Source organism: Rousettus aegyptiacus, unplaced genomic scaffold (assembly GCF_014176215.1).
Source record: "Rousettus aegyptiacus isolate mRouAeg1 unplaced genomic scaffold, mRouAeg1.p scaffold_m13_p_3, whole genome shotgun sequence".
Taxonomy (NCBI): domain Eukaryota; kingdom Metazoa; phylum Chordata; class Mammalia; order Chiroptera; family Pteropodidae; genus Rousettus; species Rousettus aegyptiacus.
This window is the reverse complement of record NW_023416306.1, coordinates 115,412,422-115,434,191: the sequence shown is the minus strand read 5'-3', so window position 1 is coordinate 115,434,191 and position 21,770 is coordinate 115,412,422. Positions and strand designations below refer to the sequence as shown.

The following is a 21,770-nucleotide window of genomic DNA, read 5'->3' as shown; positions in this document are numbered from 1 at the left end:
TGGGTGCGGGTGTAAGATATGGTTAACCCGGCTGGTGAGTGCAGAGGGACGTCTGGATGTTGTATGTTTAGAACCGCCTGTGCCTGCTGTACATCCGAAGGACAAGTGTTCTGAATGTCGGCGTAGAACTCACGTGGTGGAGTACCTTCGCACTCACTGGCTCCGAAGGCCAAGCGGGCGAGCCCCGGCGTGGACTAAGCCACACCCGGGGAGGCGGGGCCCGGCTGCGGGGCGGAAACTCAAATCTGGTGGCGGCGGAAGCGCGGCCCCTGCAGGGCAAGATGGCGGCGCCCGGGCGGTGCTAGAACAAGTAGGTGGCTTGGCTGGAGAGACAGACTTCATCAGTTACCGGTGGACGACTGTCGTGCAGGGTATCCAGTTCCTTTGTCGGAGCCTGCCCGAGTGCTCTTGGACTGCACAGGAGTGGCCTCAGCCCCTCGGGTGAGGAGATCCCGGGGACAGCCGCCCATCCCGGAGCAGCATAAGCTGGGACTCAAGATTTCTCTGTGCTGACGCGGGTGGTCCAGGAGCGCAGGAGACCACAGAGCCCTTGAGGGACCAGATAGTGTACAAGTCTTGTACTCCTCCCATCCAAGTACTAACCAGACCCGACCCTGGTTAGCCTCCGACATCAGACGAGATCGGGCGCGTTGGGGGTGGTATGATGTAGACCAAGTTTTGCACTTCTTTGGTGAAACTTATTCTTAAGTATTTTATTCTTTTTGATGCTATTGTAAGTGGAATTGTTTTCCTAATTTCATTTTCTAATCGTCCTTTGTTAGTATATAGAAATACAAGTGATTTTTATATATCGGTCTTTTACAGCCAAGGTTTTCAGTAATTCAATAGTCTTAGCCCAGGCACCTTCTCTCCAGGTTGATACAGAACCACTATTACCTGATATGACTCATTTATCTGTCTGGCTCCTGATGGCATTTTCCTTAGTTCCCCTTTGGTCATTCCTGAGTTTTTATCATTCGCAGGTTGTAAACAACCTAAGTTGACAGTAAATATTGTCTCTAGACTGATGACACCAGGGCGGAAATGGCAATGTATGAAATGGGAAGAAATGGGTTGGCATGAACCCAAAGAAAAAGAGGTTTTTTTGATGCATGATAAAAAGAACCAGGGTTCAACTACAGAGGGTCCATCTTCTTTATTGCTTTTAGGGGTGAATGAGAGGGTGTCCCCACACCGAAGCAGTGCTGGAAAGTCACACTGGGGAGGCAGCTGGAGTGTCACAATGCTGTCAAGGCCAAAGCCAGGGGAGTCTGAGGTGGACCTGCTACAGTTCCAGAGTCAGTTTCTGGCAGCTGGTGCAACCCCAGCGGTACAGTTGGTGAAGAAAGGAAGTAGAAGAGGTGGCAGTGCTAATCCAGACCAGCCTCTGCGGCAGGATCATCGTGATGTGGTGATGCTGGACAGTGAGTGGTTGCGGGTGTTTGGCTGAGAAGAAGAGTACAACCTCAGGGTCCCCTTCTCTATCCTAATGTGGCTAGATTCTGCCATGCCATTATTTCAGACACTTCATAGCCTCTGTTGCTGCAGGCCCATTTTGCAGGCTCAAAGATGTTAAAGATCTTGCCGAAGTTGATATAGCTTGAGTCAGGGCCCCAAAGTAGCTGCTTTTCTTTCTTTGGCTTCTCCCTAACCTTCAGTCTCTTCCTGGGAAGGTATGAATATCTTCAGATCTGGATTTTTTTCTTCCTCAGATCTCTCAGATTTGCCCCCAGCTTTGGTTCCTGCTCCCCCGAAAAGAGCCAGGCCCAGCCCTGGCCATCTCCTGGCTGAACATGAGGACCCTGAAGAGAGGCTGAACAGGCATGATCAGCACATCACTGCTGTTTTGACTAAGATTATTGTGCGTCTCACCTGGCTGAATGGGACCAGTCATCCTAGGGCAGCAAGGGTGGGGTTGGTGAGCTTTATGAATAGTGATTCAGAAAGATAAGACTTTATCTCCCTGAAGTCAGGTTGGGGGCTGGTTTAGAATTACTATGCCCTAAAAAGCAAGGTGGGTTTATCACTCCCTAGAGTGAGGTTCTAGTAATATAGAACCTGGGCTAGTGAGATAGGCTCTATCTAGGGAAATCTCTTTATCACCACCACTTTGTGCTTTGTTGCTTCAGGAACGAGACACAAGTTCAGCGGCTGTGAATCTGCCTGTGCCCAGTGGTGTTGCATTCCCTCCTGTATTCCATCGCTCACAAGGGAGACAGGTATGTAGGAGTAACTTTAGATGGTGCTTAGGGTATAGTTGGGTGAGCCTTGTGGTGCATCTTCCCCAGGTAGGTAATCTTAATAATGATAAGCAATTCTGTTGTTAAAGCAGCACCATACTAAGCACTTTATATGCATTACTTCATTTAATCCTTATAATAACTGTGTATGGTAGGTATCATTATCCCCATTTTTTCAGATGAGGAATCTGAGACCCCCCCAAGAGATAGATAACTTGTCCAATACCACATATCTAATAGAGAAACCCGAAATCCAACCCAGATCTGTTAGACTGTTAAGACCTGTGCTCCTGTAGTGCTCTGCTTCTTCTGAGGACTAGGGTTGTGATCCTTGGATATTAAGCAAATCCACTTTATTTCTTTGTTCGAGTGACCTTAGTATAAAGAGATTGAGAACAAGAATGAGGTGATGAGTATATCAATCATCTGGGTTTTCTTTTTGCCCCATAGGGGAAGCCAGCAACATGCGGTAAGAGAAGCATCTTTGCCCAGGAAATTGCAGCGAGGAAAGTGTCTGAAGCTAGAGTCCCACCGGTTAGAGAAGTTGTGTCTACCCTGGACCCACCAGAGGGTGAGCTGAGGTTGAAAAGTCATGAGCTTGGCCTTTTCGTAATACACGATCATAGAGTCATCTTTGGATAGACATGTTCCCAGCCTCAGATATGAAGTGCATTTGAGCCATCTAAAGAGAAAGCTGTCCCATATTCCCACTTAGAGTATTGAGCATGGGTGGCTCGGCTCCACATATCGGTCTTAGGTATAGGAAGAGGGCAAGGCATGACTCAACCTTAGGAGAAGGGAAGAGTATAGAAGTGTCTGGCGGAGACTATAAAATAAAGATAGAAGCCAAAATTCCTTTAAAGATACAAATTACTAGCAGAATAGCTGGGGGCAGGCCCTAGAGGCAGACAGCTACCTGAACATCTAAGAGGAGAGTCAGAAAGTAGGATGTTTCTAAGGGAAACTTTTTATGTAAGTTCAAGGGGAAGAATGAGTGGGTTGGCGTGTAGAGGTTACCATCCCAACCCAACTTATTAGGGGTGGGGGACGGTCTCCACTGTGTCTGGGAAAGTTCTGGGGCCTCCTTCTGTCTTCCAGGGCTAATGGGATTAGAAAAGAGGGCCAGAAAGCCCAGTTAGTATGAGGTGATGAAACTGATTATACTCTTCTTTCAGGTACTGTGACCTGTGAGTCACTCTTACCTAGGGAGCAGGACTACCAGGTTCCATGGGGCAGCCAGAGCTTCCAGGGACCCCATCTGGTCACAGGGAAGGGGCTCAGGGGCCAGGAGGCTGAGAAGGAAGCCCAGACTATCCATGAAGAGAACATAGCAAGACTGCAAGCCATGACTCCTGAGGAGATTCTGCAGGAACAACAGCGGTTGCTGGCTCATCTTGGTATGGGTACCTGGCTTTCCAGCTGAGACCAGGCTAGTAAGGGACTGCCACTTATTGAAGAAGGTTTACTCTGAGTATCAGGTGTTGTGCTGAGTACTTTAATGCATTATTTCATTCTGTCCCCAAACTGTTCCTGTGAGGTAGCTGGTACTAACATCATTTAATTTTGGGGACGGGGAGGGTGGGAACTGAGGCTCAAAATTTTAAGAAATTCTTCCCCAGGTCACACATCTGGGGATGAGGTGTAAACCCAAGTCTGTGTGGTTTCACAAGCCCTACTCTTAACCATTCTGCTGTATGTACTATACTATCTTAGTGTAACAGGCATAGTATTATAGTAATCTCTAGTATGGCTGCAATGTACTTTACGACACACTACCTCCCTCCTAGTTCCTATTCACCAGAACAGTAGTACCAAGTCAATCTTGTGCTAAACTGTATACCTAACACCTATATAGAGCATAGCATATATTAGGTTTTTATTAAATATATGTGCACAAGTAAATTAGCTGAGAGTGAGAGAAATTGTTCCTTAAATTCTTTGTCTTTCACCCTAGTCAGTATTCATTCATTTATTCCATAGCCACTTAACTTTGGGCCTCTGACCTGGAGCCAAGCACAGGGATGAGCATAAACCTGGGCCAGGGGACTGTGAAGGGTGGAGGCAAGGGTGGGCAGACAGGTCCCAGTGACAGATATAGGCCATTGAGGCCCCAAGAGAGTCCACGGGGCTCAGGCAAATGCTGGGAAGTGGCCTGTCTTGGCCTTGGCAACCACAGGCAGGCAATATTCAGCAGGTTTCAGGTCTAGAGGAGGCTAGGGAGGATCTGTCCTCGCCCTCTCTCCCCTCTACCTTCTCTTCTAGATCCCAGCTTGGTTGCCTTCTTGAGATCTCGCAGCTGCACCCATGAGAAAACAGAACAAATGGCCACCAAGGAACAGAGGCCTAGAGGACCCTCTCCAGAGGTCACTGGAGAGGAGCCCATTATGACAACTTCTGCCAGCGAGTCCAGGCAGGAAGATGAGCTGGAACCAGGAGCCCCAGGTTTGGAGTTAGAGGGACATCTTTTTAGAAATCAAAGTAGAAGAAAGTATTAGTTCTCCTGGGCCTGGCAGATGAGAAAACAGAGAATCTTCTCTGTGGATGTTGTTATCGCCTTAAAATCAGTCTTCTTTTGCTGATGTGTATGTCCTTCCTGCACATGCTTTCTGTTTTCTTGTCCTCTTATTGCTCCATCTCCCCCTTCCCTGGAAATAAGTAGGAGTGTGTGGTAGCCAAATGGCCCTCTCTCCTGGCAGATCATCTTCCCTCTGCCTTTGCAATAGCTGCCCCAGCTGTGGCTCCATCCATCCCAGAGTTTTCTGCCTCTGCTCTCGATGTTGGGAGGAAGATGGCAGGGCCACAGTGATGGGACAAGAGTCTGACGCAAGTTGTATGAACATGCCAGACCTGAAGCAGAGAGGCCAATGGAAGCACTCATTTTCCAGGAACCTGATTATTTTATTAGTCATTGACAAAAGAAGAAATCGAATTACGAGAGCCAGGAACCTCTTGCCCTTGGAAGAGCTCCAGGCCAGCTAAGCAGTTTGGGTAGGGGTTGGGATGAGGAAGCAAGAAGATGTTCTGGGTGTGTGTTTTGTACACCCCGCTAAGCAGTATGGCCACCCCCTCATTGTTTCCACTCTCCTGCTCCTTTAGGAGGTCAGTCCTTGGCAGTGGAGAATTGTTTTACCTGATATGTGTGGTCCTCCATTCCTCCTCTGCTCCATTTCTCTTCTCTTCCTTATCTTTTCCTCTTTCTCCCTTCCCAACAAATCCTTGGGGTCTGAAAGGGGCTGGAGCTAGGGACTGGGTGTGTTCTACCATATATGAGACATTTGCCCAATTCCCAGGAGTTCCAGCCCCTGGGTCATGCCATTTAGACATAACCAAAAACAGAGTCTGCCAGACTCCTGGGCAGAGGTGGATGTGGCTGCTGCTGGGTGATGGCTGGGACCTCAGTGGGTCAATGAGTTGATCTCCTTAGTAAATAGTACTCTGCTTCTATCTCCCCAGCTCTGGCACTGCCTGTTACCCCACACAAGGAATGGCTACACATGGACACTGTTGAGCTAGAGAAGCTTTATTGGACCCAGGACCTGCCCCCACTCCAGCGGCAGCAGATGCAGGAGGTGAGGAGGGCCAGCTGGCCTACAGGGGTGGAATGGGGTGGGAGTGGGGCTGTGGCTTTGTACCTAGAACTCAGGCTTTTTTTTCTTCGCTGGGCTTGAGAAATATCTCTCCTTTGCACTCACCCTTCTGGCACCATAGGCCAGAGGAGCCCCATTTCTAGTCAGAGGTAGGACCTAAGCCCTGAGAGGCCTTGGATTTAAGGTAAAGAATGGGTGTGGGGAAGTTGGTACTGTCCCTAGCCCATAGTCCTCTTTCTCTTCTCATTAGAGGATGCAGGCCCGATTCAGTCTTCAAGGAGAACTACTGGCCCCTGATGTGGACCTACCCACCCATCTGGGACTGCACCACCATGGAGAGGAGGCAGAGGTGAGGCATGGGGCTCAGGGAAGACTGGGCAGCTTTTAACAACCATGTGGAAAAGGACCTCTGGTCAGATGCCTTCAACCTCCTGTATGCTCTTTCTGTATGGCCTTTCTGTCCATTCTGGTTCTTAGGTTCAAAATCTTTCTCCTTGTTCCCTCACTTTCTAATCAGTTGCCAGAACTTGCCAGTCCTATCTCACCTCCCCTTTATGTTTCCTAGATAAGAGCCTTGTTCCCTTTTGCCTGCTCTATCTCTCTGTCTTGCTCTGTCATGCTGTTCCATCCCATTCCTCATGGGGCTGCCATGCTGATTCCCTCTGGCCCAGCTTGGGCCACGCTTTGCCTGAGAAAGTTTTGTTGCTCCTTTCTGCTCACAGAATAAGGTCTTGGCTCCTTAGCCCTGCAAAACGGTCCTTCCACAGTCTGTTCCTGCTTCCCTCATTCCTGCCACACCATTCTGCTGCACTCAAGAACCTCCAGGGCTCAGCTCCTGAAGCCTATTCCAGGAACTTCCTTACCCTGTATTCCAGGGTAAACTCTGCCTACCCACTGAGACCACATAACTTTTGCAGGTCCCACCTCTACATAAGGGTTGCTGCATTTATGTTGAGGGGTGCTCCCTGTGTCTTGGCCCTTTCTGATTTTTTGTTCCTACCCCAGAGAGCAGGGTACTCCCTGCAGGAGCTGTTCCACCTGACACGCAGCCAGGTGTCCCAGCAGAGAGCACTAGCACTGCACGTGTTGGCCCAGGTCATCGGCAGGGTAAGTGGTTTTGTCCTGCCTACCCTCACATCTCACCTCTCAACCTTAGTCTTACTTCCTGCCCTTTTCACTCTAGATCACCAGCCCATACACCAGCTGTCTGTGGGTCAGACGGGGGATGAGATAAACCCAGGGCCATAGGTGGGCAAGTGAAGGGTTTAGGACAAAGACTATAACTTCCTCCTACAAGGTTTTATCCTCCTGCCTCCCAGGCTCAGGCTGGTGAGTTTGGTGGCCAATTAGTGGGCAGTGTCTTACACCTCCTTTTGGATGCTGGTTTCCTCTTCCTGCTGCGCTTCTCCCTGGATGACAGAGTGGATGGGGTCATTGCAGCTGCTGTCTGGGCTCTTCGGGCTCTGCTGGTGGCTCCTGGAGATGAGGTACAATATGGATAGGAATGGGGCTTTGAGACATGAGGGTCCCTGCTCCTCCTGCTGGGCATGCCCACATTGTAAAGGCTTTTCAAGGCAGAGCAGAACATGGGATGAGAATGTCACCCTCTTTTCCTAAAGACCCCAAAGCATGGAGCCTTGCCTTTTTGTTCTTTGTGGGTGATTCTGCTCTCCTGGACCTACTTCCTGGCCTGACCCCTCCTTCCCACCCCATTCTCTTTCCTCTGGCAGGAGCTCCTTGACAGCACCTTCTCCTGGTATCATGGAGCTTTGGTGTTTCCTCTGATGCCCAGCCAGGAGGACAAGGAAGATGAGGATGAGGACGAAGAGCACTCAACAGAAAAGACAAAAAGAAAGAGCCCTGAGGAAGGAAACCGGCTTCCATCTGACTTGGCCCGATATGACGTCATTAAGGTGAAGATGCTGGGACAACTGCATGTGTCTCGACCTCAAGGGCAAGCACTCGTTGGGCAAGAAGGGTCATCAAAGCCTAGCTGCCTTTGGCAGTGGATTTATTTCTCTGATCCTCAGGGGCTTCTGGCCACCAACCTGCTTCCTCGGCTGCGCTATATTCTGGAGGTGACCTGCCCAGGACCTTCTGTGGTCCTTGACATCCTGGCCATGCTCATTCGCCTGGCCCGGCATTCCCTGGAGTCAGCCACACGGGTGAGAAAGAGGAGGCAGGGAGTGGGGGAAGGCTTTAGCTGGGCCTGGTCTTGACCCTCGCCTCCCTACCTCTCTTCCTCTTGTCCCCCACAGGTTCTGGAGTGCCCTCGGCTGATAGAGACCATAGTTCGAGAGTTCTTGCCCACCAGCTGGTCCCCCATTGGGGCGGGGCCTACCTCCAGTCTACACAAAGTGCCCTGTGCTGCTGCCATGAAACTACTTCGTGTCCTTGCCTCAGCTGGCAGGAATATTGCTGCCCGGCTGGTGAGGAGGATACAGAGCAAGGGGCTGGGTGGAGGTGGGGGGCCTTGAAACAGTGTTGAGTTGGAGGCTAAGCATGGCTCCTGGACTCTGGATGGCCCACTCATGACATCTTCATCTGTGTCTCTGATCCAGTTGCTTAGAAATGCAATGAAAACCACCAATCACGAACCTAGTGACCTGGAGCCTAGTGAATCCTGTAGGCCTACTCTGTTCTTGTTACAAAGGGGGGGCTCCCTGTTCTGTGGACACAGACCAGAAGAGCCACATACAGATGGGCACCCATCACCCATAGCCAAGTAGCCCTAGAAAAGGTGCCCACCAAGTGCTTGCTAAAAAGTAGAAGAGGAGGAGAGAGGCATGGAGGACAGTTTCACCCTGGCCCAGAGTTATGATTCTGTGGTACCAGTGGGGCCTGGAACAGGGCTGAGTTGAGCCAATCACTGTAGTGAGAGGACCTGAGATTACTTGGGCCTGCAAGATGACCTCGATTCCTAGACTCTGTTCATCCTCAGTTGAGCAGCTTTGATCTCCGGAGCCGGCTGTGCCGCTTTATAGCTGAGGCTCCTCAGGAACTGGCGTTGCCCCCAGAGGAAGCTGAGATGCTGAATACTGAGGCCTTTCGTCTGTGGGCTGTGGCTGCCTCCTATGGCCAGGGTGGTAACCTTTACAGGTGAGTAGAGACAAGGTAGGCTTCCTGGCAGACCCTTCCAGTTCTGAACTGTGGCCTAACTTGATGACAGCCTTGCTTCAGGCTTCAAGCTTGGAGGGAGATTGAGAATGAGGAAAAGGGGATTCTGGGAGTAATGAAGAGGACTTGGAGGTCAGGACCAGCCAGGAGAGAGTGGAACAAAGCTGGATTAATTACATTCTGCACAACAGCTTTGGTATAAGTCATATTTAAATTCTTCTTTGGGAAGCCTAGAAGGGCTCCCTCCTTCCCTTCAACTCCCAGTCTTCTTTCCCTCTTGAAGCCTACCATCAGTACCTAGCCCTGGGGTTTTTCCTTGCTAATGGTCCTTAAACAGACTGCAGAGCCCTGGGGTGGGCTTTGCCCTGTGTGTTTTATCTCCATTTCTCTTTTACACACTGAAAGGCAGTAATTGTTCTTCCCAGGGAGCTATACCCAGTGCTGATTCGGGCCCTGCAGGCCGTGCCAAAGGAGCTCAGCACCCACCTTCCTCAGCCCCTGTCCATGCAGCGGATAGCCTCATTGCTCACTGTTCTCACCCAGCTGACCCTGACAGCCAGCGACACTGCCTCCAAACTCAGGTAACAGCCCTGAACTGCAGGCAGGTACCTCCTACCAGGAGCTCTGGGACAGGCAGGAGAGCTCCTCCCCAGGGAGAGGGTGGCTAGAGCTCAAAGGGGAATCAAGGCAGTCAGATCCTCACTGTTGCCCCCTTTTGGCACTCCTGTAGTGACTCTGCTGGGGCCACCCCTTCCTTGATCACTTGGACACAGGTGTCAGGGCTCCAGCCTCTCGTGGAGCCATGTCTAAAACAGACCTTGAAGTTGCTGCCCAGACCTAAGATGTGGAATGCTCTGGGCCCAGTGCCCACCGCCTGCCTGCTCTTCCTCGATGCCTACTACCAGGCATGGAGCCAGCAGGTGAGTGTTGCCTACCTGCCTTCCACTGTGCCCTGGGTGCCCCACCTATATCTTAACACTCTATCCTCTTTCTCTCTCTCTCTGTCTCTAACTTTTCACTCCTACCTCCTCATTTCCACTTTTTCCTACCTTTCACCTTTTCTCTCCTACCTTTCATTCTCTTTCCACCTACATACCCAATAGAGCTTCCAAAGAGCCATGTTGGTGGGGACCTGAGAACCCCAAGCAGTATCTCAGCCTCCTTGAAGGCTTTATGCTCCCTCAGGACCCCAGACAACTAGTGCTAGAGCAACTGCAGGGTCTTCTCTCCCTCCAGAAGGGTCAGAAGGCAGAAGCCTCCCAATACTGACTCTTCGGGGCTTTTGGAACCGTGGGCTTTGCCTGGGTACAGAGAGTTGAGGAGAATAGGTTCCCTGGGCTATTAGCTCAGTGATCCCATTGGTCCCCCAGCCAGGCTTATGCCCAGGGGATTGGCTTCAGGACATGGAGCGCCTGTCAGAGGAGCTGCTGCTGCCCCTGCTGAGCCAGCCCACTTTGGACAGCCTGTGGAATTCCCTTGGGTATGTATTATGTGTGTATAGTTGAGAAAGGAAGCAGTTTCTCTCCTTGTAGGATTCCGGGATCTAGCTCATTGGTCCATCCCAAGTGGAAGCCCTCAGCCAGAGGGAAACCTGACTCCCTAGCAGGCAGCAGTTGGGGGCTCTGAGGAAGGTGGGCACCGATCTGCACAGCCAAGCCCCTGCCTGTCCCTCTTGCTGGCACACATAAGGCTAGAGCCCCCCTCAGCTGCTCCATTCTGCTTCCAGGCGCTGCTCTCCTCTCTGCAACCCGCAGTCCTGTGCTCCGTCCCCCGAAGCTCTCTCCAGCCTCGTGTCACTGGGCTGCACAGGAGGCTGCCCCACTCTCAGTCTGGCTGGCTCAGCCTCACCTTTCCCAGTCCTCACTGCCCTCCTTTCTTTTTTCAACACTCTGGTCCGGATCCACAAGGGGCTATGTGGCCAGGTGAGCCCTAGGTACCTGTTTAGGGGCCAGGCAGGGGGCCAAGATGGCAGGAGTCAGAAAGAAAGGGAGAGGGTGGCCTTTCTGCCAGCACCCATTTCTCTTAATTTGGCTGGTGAGGGAGCAGCCACCTGGGGACCCCCAGAAGGGATCAAAGTCACCTTCTAGATCTGAACAAGTTTGCTTTTCCTCAGCTGGCTACCGTATTGGCTGCCCCAGGACTTCAGAACTACTTCCTCCAGTGTGTGGCTCCTATGGCTGCACCGCAGCTCACACCCTTCTCTGTGTGGGCCCTGCGCCATGAGTACCACCTGCAGTACTTGGCACTCACCCTGGCCCAGAGAATGGTGGGTATCCGCCAGCCCCCACCTCTACCCCCTCATCCTTACTTCTCTTTTCTTCGTCCCCTCTCAAATTCCTGGCCCCCTGCCTTCTGTCCACAGGCAACACTCCAGCCAGTGCCAGCCACCAATGCTGCCCTCCATCATAGCATGGCCTTGGCCCTGCTGAGCCGGCTGCTGCCTGGAAGCGAGCACCTTGCCCATGAGCTACTTCTGAGCTGTATATTCAGGCTGGAGTTCCTCCCGTGAGTCCAGAGTTGGTGGCATCAACTCACTTCTTTGAGAGGCTGCTGTGATTGTTGATAGAGCTGTCCTGAATTTGGAGCCAGGAGACCTGGACTTAATTCTCTTTCTTCTATGAATTACACTTAACCTGTCTGAGCTTCCATTTTCTCATTAGTAAAGTGAGGATGAGGATAACCATATTAGAGAATTATTATGAGATTTCAGTGTGACCATATAGCTAAAAAATGCTTTGTCAACTAGTTATACATACGAAATAGCTAATGGTTACTGAGTGCTTACTCTGTGTCTGGTAGTCCCTTAATATTTGTCCATGTTTTTTAAGTATTTTACCTGTACCATAAGGTAGGTATTACTTTTTTTTTTTTTTTTTAACATCTATAGTACCTGGTAGGTATTTTTTTTAATTTATATTTTAATTATAGTTGACACAATATTAGTTTCAGGTGTACAACATTGTAATTAGATATTTACATACCTTATAAAGTGATCACCCTGCCACACACTCTACATGGAAAGTTATTAGAGAAATAGGGAGGAGCAATATTGGACCTAGGAACCTCTGGGAAGCCCTGGAGGGTTGGCATGACCTTCTGGGTGCTGTGGTTTCCGCTCTCATTTTTGGCTTTTGGGTTCTGTTACAGGGAAAGAGCATCAGGGGGTCCAGAGGCAGCTGACTTCTCTGACCGACTATCCTTAGGAAGCAGCAGGGACTCTGGGTGTGAGCGAGGGGCCCTGCTGGCTCAGGCCTGCCAGGACCTCCCCAGCATCCGCAGCTGCTACCTGACCCACTGCTCACTGGCCCAAGCCAGCCTGCTAGCCTCTCAGGCCTTGTACCGAAGGGAGCTACAACGAGTCCCAGCACTACTGCTCCCCTTGCCTAAGGAGCCACTGCTGCCCACCGACTGGCCTTTCTTGCCATTGATTCACCTCTATCACCAGTCCTCAGACACCCCCTCAGGGTTCCCTGCTGCTGACACTGTGGGCACGGCCATGCGGGCCCTGCAGTGGGTGCTAGTCCTGGAGAGCTGGCGCCCCCAGGCCCTCTGGGCTGTGCCCCCTGCTGCCCGCCTGGCACGGCTCATGTGCGTGTTTCTGGTAGACAGTGAACTGTTTCGGGAGACCCCAGTGCAACATCTAGTGGCAGCCCTCCTGGCCCGGCTCTGCCAGCCTGAAGTCCTGCCAGATCTCAACCTGGATTGCCCACTTCCTGGCCTGACGTCTTTCCCTGACCTCTATGCCAACTTCCTGGAGCATTTTGAGGCTGTCTCTTTTGGGGACCACCTCTTTGGGGCTCTGGTACTCCTTCCCCTGCAGCGGCGGTTCAGTGTCACCTTGCGCCTCGCCCTCTTTGGGGAGCACGTGGGAGCCTTGCGAGCTCTGGGCCTGCCTCTGACTCAGGTACTTTCTCAGCCCAGCAGAGCCTACCATGGGCATTCTGTACTGGGTCTTGGGGACAATCCTGAGGAGTGGGGAGCTTTGGTGGGCCTCAGGTTTCTTATCAGGGGCACTGAAGATCGAGTAGATTTGGATTGTTGAGGAGGAAGGACAGAACGTACCTAGTGGAACAGCATAAGTAAAAGCTCAGAGGCAAGAATGAATATAGCAGGTTGGGAAAAGGGAGCAGTCTAGAACATATTTCAGTTTGGGAACTTGGAAACACGGCTAATAAAGTCCTAGAGGACCCTGAATATCAGGTTGAGTTAAATTTATAAGCTGTAAAGAGCTATTTTTTAAAGATCGGTTTTTGAATATAATATATATTATATTTTGGTAAACTTAAAATATAAATATTTTAATATGTAAATACATTTAATATGTGTATATAAAATATGTTCTATTTTATATAAAAAACCAAAGTATAAAATATTTTCGAGAATTAAAAAGAACATTAGAGTCAACCATCACCCCACTGTCCAATGGTAACCATTTTGATGTCTTTTTCTAGTCTTTTTTATGTGCATATGTATTTTTATACATTTGAGATCACTGCATAATGTTTTCTTCATTTAACATTTTATTTCCAAGAAATCATGGTTTATTATGTAATCCATTTTGTAGGTATACCCATTTTTATTTTAACAAAACCCCTCAGTGGGCATTAAAGTTGTTTCTGATTTTTTGCCATTTTAAGTAGCACTGTGATAAACACTATTGGACAACTTTATTTCTAGTTCTCTCTTAATAATTTCTGCAGGAAATTAAGAATAATTTTTTAGAAAGAGAATTGTTAGTTCAAACAACATGAACTTTTGCAAGGTTTGATAATATAATTGAGCAGTTGAACGTGACATTTTGAAAGTTTTCATTTTAAGTAGATTAAACAAGTCCCGGTAGGATGTAGAAATTTATAACTGCTTCTCAGTTTTCCCTGTTTTCCAGCACTTTAGTCTTTAACCTTGATCCTTGTGATAGGGAAGGACGTCTGTCCAGGACCTAACCTTTGCCCTCATGATTTGACTCATGTGACCATTAACTATCTACCCTGTTGTCTGGTGATACACATTCCAGCCCTCACCCTCCGCATATCTCATCTTCCTTGTCACAGTTGCCTGTGTCCCTAGAGTGCTACACGCGGCCTCCTGAAGACAACCTGGACCTCCTTCAGCTATACTTCCGGGCTTTGGTTACTAGTGCACTCCGTCCACACTGGTGCCCAGTGCTCTATGCCGTGGCTGTGGCTCATGTCAACAGCTTCATCTTCTCCCAGGACCCAAAAAGCTCAGTAAGTTAAATCGCCATCTCTAGAGGGAGAAAGGGAGCCTGCAGTTAAGCTGTCTCTGGGCCAACTGGAGAGTAGGTGAGGGCCAGGCAGGGCCAATGATGGGTACCAGGCCTTGGCCCAGTGCCACTTCTGCCTCTTCTGCCTCTAGGATCAGGTAAAGGCTGCCCGCAGGAACATGCTGCAGAAAACTTGGCTGCTGGCAGATGAGGTACGGTTGGCACATCCTAGAGGGATGGTGGGAAAATAGAGGGCCTCGGGGGGACAGAGGCCTCAACAGAATCTCACTACCCACTTCATAAAGTTTCTTCCCTCTTTGCAGGGTCTCCAGCAGCACCTCCTCCACTATAAGCTTCCTAATTCTTCCCTCCCAGAGGGCTTTGAGCTGTATCCTCAGTTGCCCCCACTGCGTCAGCAGTACCTCCAGAGACTGACCTCAGGGATGCCCCAAAATGGCATCAGAGACCTAGTATAGCTGCTACAAATGAAGAGATGGATACATCCTCCAGGGGTTCACCAACAGATACCTGGCTAGACAGCAGCGCTTGTATTCTAAGGGTGGGCAGGAGGCAAAAGGAGCAGAAGGCTTGCCTTCCTGGAATCAGGCTGTTTGAGCTTTTTTTGGAGCAGGGTAAGCCCTACCTTTATATCCTAATATTTAGAGCTCAGGATCTGGGGCTCCTGTGGGTCTATGCTGGGAATGAAGAGTGACTTAGCTATTTACCCCCTCTTGGGGACAAGACAAACTAAGTACACCTCTTTCCTCCCCCTACCCCTACTCCAGGCTAGGATATAGGAGTGCTATAAGCTATGCACTGAAATAAACAGATTTTTTTTATCTCCTGGAAATCTGATTTGGACTGATTTCAGATATGTTAGTTCAGGATTGATATGAAGGGTTGGGTTATCTAAGGAGAGAAGCATGAGAGAGATGGGGGAGGAATTATGAGTGGGAGGTGAAAACTGAGTTTACATCTGGGCACAACTAAAATATGGATCCCAGTTCTGGAGTAGAGGCAGGCCAGGGCAATGCTCTTGGGAATGGAAGCACTTGGGAAAGACTCTCTTGGTAGTCTCTTTGAAGTATAGGTATCCTTAATGAGGTCTTTATTTCCTATGGTCCCTTATTTATCTTTTAATGATCCCTTATTTCCATAAACTGCTATCCTAAGACATGAAGGAGCCATAAATCAGACTGGTGCGGTGGATGTTTTTCTTATCCGTTTGGGCTGCTATAAAAATACCGTAGGCTGGGTGGATCATTAACAACATATTTATTTCTTACAATTCTGGAAGCTGGAAAGTCTAAAATCAAGGTGCTGGCAGATTTGATGACTGGTCAGGTTCTGCTTCCTAGTTCATAGCTTTCACATGGCAGAAGGGACAAGGAATCTCTCTGGGACCTCTTTTTATAAAAGCACTAATCCTATTCCACCCCTGAGGATGGAACTCTCATGATGTAATCATTTCCCAAAGGCCCCACCTCCAGATACATTGGAGGATTAGATTTCAACATAGGGATTTGTAGGGACACAACCATTCGGTCTATAGCATTGTCTTACAACACCCCTTCATCATGGACTTTATTGGTCATAGTCAAAGGCTAGGGAGGAGTGGGTCAAAGCATAACTGGTTTATTGGTTCATCTCTTTGATAACATTCCTCACACTTAAGGTTGGTGTCATTTGTTGTGTGGAATTACTTATCATTGTATTTACAGGTCATCAGAGTGAGTGCGGTATGCCTTGTCAGTAGGTAAAGAAAAGCTACTCCCTATAAATGGACAAAATTATGCAATAGATTTTATTAAGCAACTACTATATCTGCAAATGCTAATAGTTCTCAGACTTATGTGACAAAAATCACCTGGAGAATGAATTAAAACAGATTGCTGGACTCTACACTAGTGTTTCTGATTCAGTAGGTCTAGGGTGAAACCCAATAATTTGCATTTCTAACAAGTTCCCAGGTGATACTGATGCTACTATCTGGGCTCAATCATGCTTTGAGAACCATTGGCTTACAGGGACCTTGCAAAGTAAATGCCGTGACCTCATAGTACAATAGCTTCAGAATTAAATATGACATAGGTAGCAGAGTTTTTACAAAATCACTGTTGTGTCTACATCTAGCCATATATACTCAGAGACTTTACCAAGTAGCTAAGTACTACTATACCTTTTTTTCCCCCAGTGTTTTATATTAAACACAGGCATCAACCTTTAAAATTAGTATTTTGAACAAAAGAGTGAGGGAGACACAAAGCCATCTGAAAGCTGAATGACCCTCAGAGTTGTAGGGTGCCTTGTGGTTTACAGAGCAATTTCCCTTCCTATGATTTTGTAGGTGGTGGGGAAACTCGGAACAGTTGGGACTGTGCACCATCACCCATTGACCAGGGATGCTAGCGCTCAGATTTGACCTCAGGATCCAGGCTTTCACCCATCACAATAAGAAGTTGTGCAGAGTTAACAGGCAGTGGAATTGTATGCGGTGAACCAGGACATGTTTCTGAGGGTGTGACTTGCAGTCACAAAGTTATTGAACGACAAGTAATGGCAAGTAATGATGCCTTACTTGAGACAGTTTAAAGAGCATTTCCCATGTCTTATCACCACTGCCAACATTAAGGAAGTGCACATACACACCCACTGCTCCTGATGTGAGAGACCAAGAAGCCCATGTAGGTTTCTTTTCTTTTTTTTTTTTTTTTTGCTTTTATTGTCTATGTAGGTTTTTAGGGATGTTGCTCTCCACTCTCTCATGGTGCTGCCTCAAAAGGGTGGGGGCACTTCCCTACCTCTGACCCCATTCCCTGGGGCAGCCAGCAGTAGACCCAGTGGCTGGAGACTGAGGCCTTGGGTAGGGGTCTTTGCAAGGCTCTTCCAGGGGCATGGGGACCTCTCTGCTCACATTCTCTGCCCATCACTCCTTCAGCATCCTGGAATCTGAGGTGAGAGTGGCCACAACGACGGCAACTTTAGGGCCCCATGGTGTCTAGCAAGCGGCTTGACATCCATATAAAAGGCAGTTGGGGGCTGAAGTGGCTGGGTCTGAGCCAGCAAACCTAGCTACCTGGAAAGACCAGGCAGTGGGCCTCTCTGACCAGTTTCTGCTGTGGCTCAGAGCTGTGGGTATGAGCTTTCCAGCAGTCAGCAAACTGTCTGGCCAGAGACACTTTCCTAGGCTTGGGAACAGTGGTCATGACAGACTGGGTCCCAGTGGCTCTTTTTTGGAGGTTTTGAACCCTACGGCTAATGTTCCGAGTGGGTGCTTGGGAAGTGCGGACTGAGAAGAACTCGCATCACACCTCTCCGAAAGGAGGGACAGGCCCTGTGGTCTCCACAGTGCCCGGGGGCGGAACCTCCAAGCTAACCCGAAGAAAAGATGAGGGAAAGCGGCTGGGTGCAGGACCGAGCTCAGTGGAGCTCAGTGCGACTCCCAAGTCATTTGCTGGGAGGGGCTCTCAGGAGAGAAACTTCCAGAGGTATCAGAGGGACCCCCACGGGGCCTGGGCGACCAAATTTGGGTTGGGGCCACCTTCCGGGCTTTAGGTTAAGGTAGGATTAGGGGCATGGCCACAAGAGGCAAGGTCAGCTATCGGCTATCTATCGAGAGTTTCTCTTTATCTCTCCATCCCCGATTCCCCATTAATAACCTGACCCCACCCCTAACCATGCTGTCTCCCTGTCACCTTTCAGAAGCCATTCTCTGCTCCAGCTCCTGGTCCCAGGCTCCTTTTCTGTCAAACTCACTCTAGCTCCAAGCTCCCAGGACACATGTCACCGCTCTGCCCAGTGGCTTAGAGCCTGCCTCTCCCCTTATCCCCTCAATGAGCTGCAGGCCCCTTCCTCTCTTGGTTCACCATACCTAGCAGGGGCAGGTGGTCTCTGACCCCTTCTTCCCTTCCTGCTTCCAGACACTGGGGGGGCCTTGGCAGTTCTCCATCTGTGAAAGGTGAGAGCCCACACACAGTACGACTGTGCAAACACCGGCAACAGAGTGGTGGTGACAGTGGGGGCTGCCAGGCCTTTGAGAGGCACTCAATTGTGGTGAGTTCCAGGCCCCAGCCAGTACCTGTAAGTGTGTAGAGGTGGGTGGTGACCTGTGAGTCTGAGGTTCTACTGTCATCAAGAAAGGCCACGTGCGCATTGCATCTTATTCCACAGCAATGCGTGGCCCTGGCAACTTTGTCTTCTTTTCAGCAGAACTCGGGAGAAGGGTGCCAATAGTCACCACCGAGTTAGCCCATATCCAGGAGCCTGTTCCTACCAAGCAGACGCCCCCTAACCCACAGTGGTGCCGAAGTGTAGCTTGAGCTTTCCCCCCACCTCCATTAAGCTTCCTAAAAAATGAGTGTAAAGTCTAATGTTGTAGAGTGCAAACCTAGTCTCATCCCTTCAAAATCAACTACAGCCTCTTATGTCCCTCAGATAAGAAATTCTGGATCATGCCACCCTGAACATGCCTGATCTCGGAAGCTAAGCAGGGTAGGGCCTGGTTAGTACTTGGATGGCAGACAACCTTGGAAAACTGGATGCTGTAGGCAGAAAAAAAATAAGAAATAAATTCTGTCACCATCCTCTGCCCTAGACAGGTGGCCCCAGGACCCACGATCTAGGGCCTGGGTCTCAGCACTCATTTTCATCAGAATCTCAGCCTCTGGAGAGGCAGGCGGCAAAGGTGCCAAGAACCACTTGTCACAGGCGCCTGGCCTCTTCCTCTCAGCGGTCTTCTGCCTTGGTCGCTGGGAGCCGCTTTATATCCTCATGCGGAAGCAGAGAGAGGACGCCTGCCCCTGAGTAAGTGGAGCCAGTGGGAAGAGGAGACTCAGGCGCTCCAGGGAGAGGGCTGGGTGGAAGGAGGGGGAGATCCTGAGTGTTCAGACCTTGTCACTACGAGAGGAGGGGCCGGGGGCCCAGCCCATGGCGCCTGATACCCGCAGGGCACAGGGCAGCCGCAGAGCAGCCGAAAGAGCCAGCTCTTCTGTCTCCGAGAGCCGCTGAGGAGCCCGCACGAAGAATGGTCCAAAGGGGTCCTGGGGTCGCCACCTACATCTTTCGGGTACGCGCTTTCCTTCACGGGGGCAGCTCTGAATCCCAGCGCTCAGTGTTGGAATCCCAAACCTCTTCTTACGGGCGCACACACACATGAGCTCTACGTACGGGCCCCGGGCCTGGCTGGGAGCTCCCTCCCTTACCACACTCCCAGGGGCGGCAGGTAGCCCTTGCCCAATGCCCAGGTCCTCATTCAACAGCTGAAGGGCGCGCCCCTGAAAGCTCCGCTGGTCCCCTAGCTGCACGCAGAGGAGCTGGAGCCGCTGCTGATGCCGGCGGGAGGAGGCGATCGCGCCCACCTGAGGCGGCAGAACCCAGGTAGGAATCAGGCGTCCCAGAAAAATTAGAGAGCTGCTCTGCGGCGCGGGAGTAGCGGGAAAGGCGAGGCAGCAGGTGAGCGCGGGGACCGGAGGAGAGGCGAGTGTGCTCCCCATCCCCATGGCCGGACGTTTTGCTGTCACTTCTCAGGTAGAGGGGGAGTCTGGACATTGCGGGCTCGCTCTCAGCAGGCTGGCAGCTAACAGGAAGAGACAGAGGGCGGCCAGGGCTGCTCAGAGACCTGGGCTACACTTGGCCGCAGCCGGAGGCTTAGGGGTGGCAGCGGGGCCTGCCTACAGAGGCTACGGAGGCTACTGGGCAGCCCCCATAGTGAAATGAGGTAGAGCCTTAGAAGAGGCTGAGTCCTTCGAAAGGATGGGTGGGAAAGGTGTTGAGCGCCGCTCCAGGCCAGAGCAGGTAGAGTAATAATTAGCTCTTAGAAAAAGAGGTCAGGTAAGTTGCAAATCACACATGCAGACTCCACTCTCTAGACCGTCATTTAAATCCAGGATTTTTCCATCACAATAGGTCTCCTCCTCGGTTCTGCAGCAGCCCAGAAACTTAGAACTGGTTGAGTTAGCAAGCTGAGAGGACAGGCAGAAGGCAGGGATAACTTAAGTCAGTAGTTCTCAAAGTGTGGTCTCTGAACCAGTAGCATCAGCACAGCCTAGGAAGTTGTTAGAAATGAAAATTCTCAGCCCCTCTCCAACCTACTGAACCAGAAACTCTAGGTGATCCTAATACACTCTAGAGTTTAGAAACCATGGATGTAAAGAAACAGAGCCTTGTGTTTGTTTGGGCTGTAGTGTTCATAAGTACTTTATATGTGTGTGTGTACATACACACACACACACACATAATTCTCCGTTATCACAGAAATGGAACATGTGGTTGAGCCTCTCCCATTTCATAATTGAGGACGTGGGACCAGAGGGGTTAGATGGAAAAGGAGGTGAGACAGGTCTAGCTGATTACTCCCCACTCCCTGGCTCCTGGCTCCTCCTCGTGAACTGGCAGCACCTGCATTGTAATGCTAGTGCAGAGAAGGCCACACTAGGATTTCCATTGGAAGACTCCAGCCTCCCCAATCTTCATAAGCCAGCTTCACATCTGTGAGGCAGCTGTGTACCCCTTCGTCCCCTCGTTTCATAGCCAAACCCTCTTTCCATTTCCATTTCTATTTCCAGGAGGTGATGACTCTGAGACCAATATCTTCTGGGCTAATGGGGAAGATGGGTTATCCTTCCCACACCCAGCAATGATCTATACTTGTAGCCTCTGGCAGGTTTTGGCCCCTATCTCCAACCTTTCATCCTGGCCTGGCTCTTTTCCTCAATCCCTGAGCCCACTCCCATCTGAGCCATCAACTCTGTACTGTAAACTACCTGCTTCTTGCACAGCACAGGAATTTGAGAACTGGGCTGTCGGTTGTGATGCCAGCATGGGGCATTCTGGAGTGCTTGTCAAGTATCTCCTTGCTTTGAATTCTCAAATACCTTTGAGCTCAAGGATTCCAGAAGAGGGAGTATTCAGGCTAGACAGAAGTCTCCCAAGCCCTCCCGCCCACACTTAAATCCCTGGTGTTGCTTCTTGTTTCAAAGTCCAGGGCTAGAATTAACCACATGGCTGGGAAAAGTATGTATGTCCCCTTCCTCACCTATAATATCTGTTCTTTTACTCATAATAATGGGGAACCATGGAGAAATGGAGATCTGACTGCACCTCGATTGCAGTCATTGCCTTTTGAAAGACTTAATGGCAAGCAAGCTCCCCTCAGCCAAATGCATGTGCCCAGAGGGCATGGAGCTAGCTGCTGATAACATCACTAGCATGAATAAGTTCTGCCTTTGTCCAAGGTCTGGACTCCTGGGGGGCCACAGGCTGGGAGAAGTTGGGTACTGGACATGTTGCCTACTATGTGCCAGGCACTGTATTAGGTATGGGCAGGAGACTAGTGATATATCAGTGCATGTTCTGCCTTCAGAGAGTATGTAGTTTAGTGGTCTAGTGTGGGAGGGGAGATAGTTATCTATATCTATCTATCTATCTATCATCTAGATCTATATATATCTATATTGATATATGGATCTATCTATCTAGATCTACATCTAGATATAGATATATATCAAAATAGCAATTGCCATGGGGGGTGTAAAGTGTTTTAGGTGTTCTCCAGAGAGAGAGGTGCTTGTCTAGGATAAGTGGGGAAAGTGTCATGGAAAAGTT

General features: G+C 50.0%; 1 protein-coding gene across 2 annotated transcripts; it reads left to right on the top strand.

The window, feature by feature from the left end:
• The first annotated feature begins 254 nt into the window (after window positions 1–254).
• RPAP1 (RNA polymerase II associated protein 1) lies at window positions 255–15,018 on the top strand. Of its 2 annotated transcripts, none has more exons than XM_016152272.2 (25): window positions 255–441; window positions 1,170–1,424; window positions 1,713–1,861; window positions 2,130–2,219; window positions 2,691–2,811; window positions 3,416–3,637; window positions 4,503–4,682; window positions 5,694–5,809; window positions 6,078–6,176; window positions 6,833–6,934; window positions 7,147–7,314; window positions 7,558–7,740; window positions 7,858–7,992; window positions 8,086–8,256; window positions 8,769–8,926; window positions 9,370–9,525; window positions 9,675–9,864; window positions 10,315–10,424; window positions 10,671–10,866; window positions 11,058–11,210; window positions 11,307–11,449; window positions 12,092–12,848; window positions 13,996–14,172; window positions 14,321–14,380; window positions 14,492–15,018. In XM_016152272.2, exons 2-25 carry the CDS (start codon window positions 1,244–1,246, stop codon window positions 14,642–14,644), a joined length of 4,170 nt encoding a protein of 1,389 aa, XP_016007758.2. In that variant the 5' UTR covers window positions 255–441; window positions 1,170–1,243; the 3' UTR covers window positions 14,645–15,018. The 2 variants fall into 2 exon arrangements, with proteins under 2 accessions (XP_016007758.2, XP_016007757.2); XM_016152271.2 differs by lacking the exon at window positions 255–441 and adding an exon at window positions 526–645.
• The last annotated feature ends 6,752 nt before the right edge of the window (window positions 15,019–21,770 follow it).

What these genes read in the sequence shown, in the direction of transcription:
- RPAP1 (XM_016152272.2), top strand. Translation starts at nt 1,244, where the DNA reads ATGCTGTCAAGGCCAAAGCCAGGGGAGTCTGAGGTGGACCTGCTACAG. An exon ending in CCCGATATGACGTCATTAAG is followed by an intron (nt 7,741 to 7,857) that starts GTGAAGATGCTG and finishes TCTGATCCTCAG; the next exon opens with GGGCTTCTGGCCACCAACCT. An exon ending in CTTGGCTGCTGGCAGATGAG is followed by an intron (nt 14,381 to 14,491) that starts GTACGGTTGGCA and finishes CCCTCTTTGCAG; the next exon opens with GGTCTCCAGCAGCACCTCCT.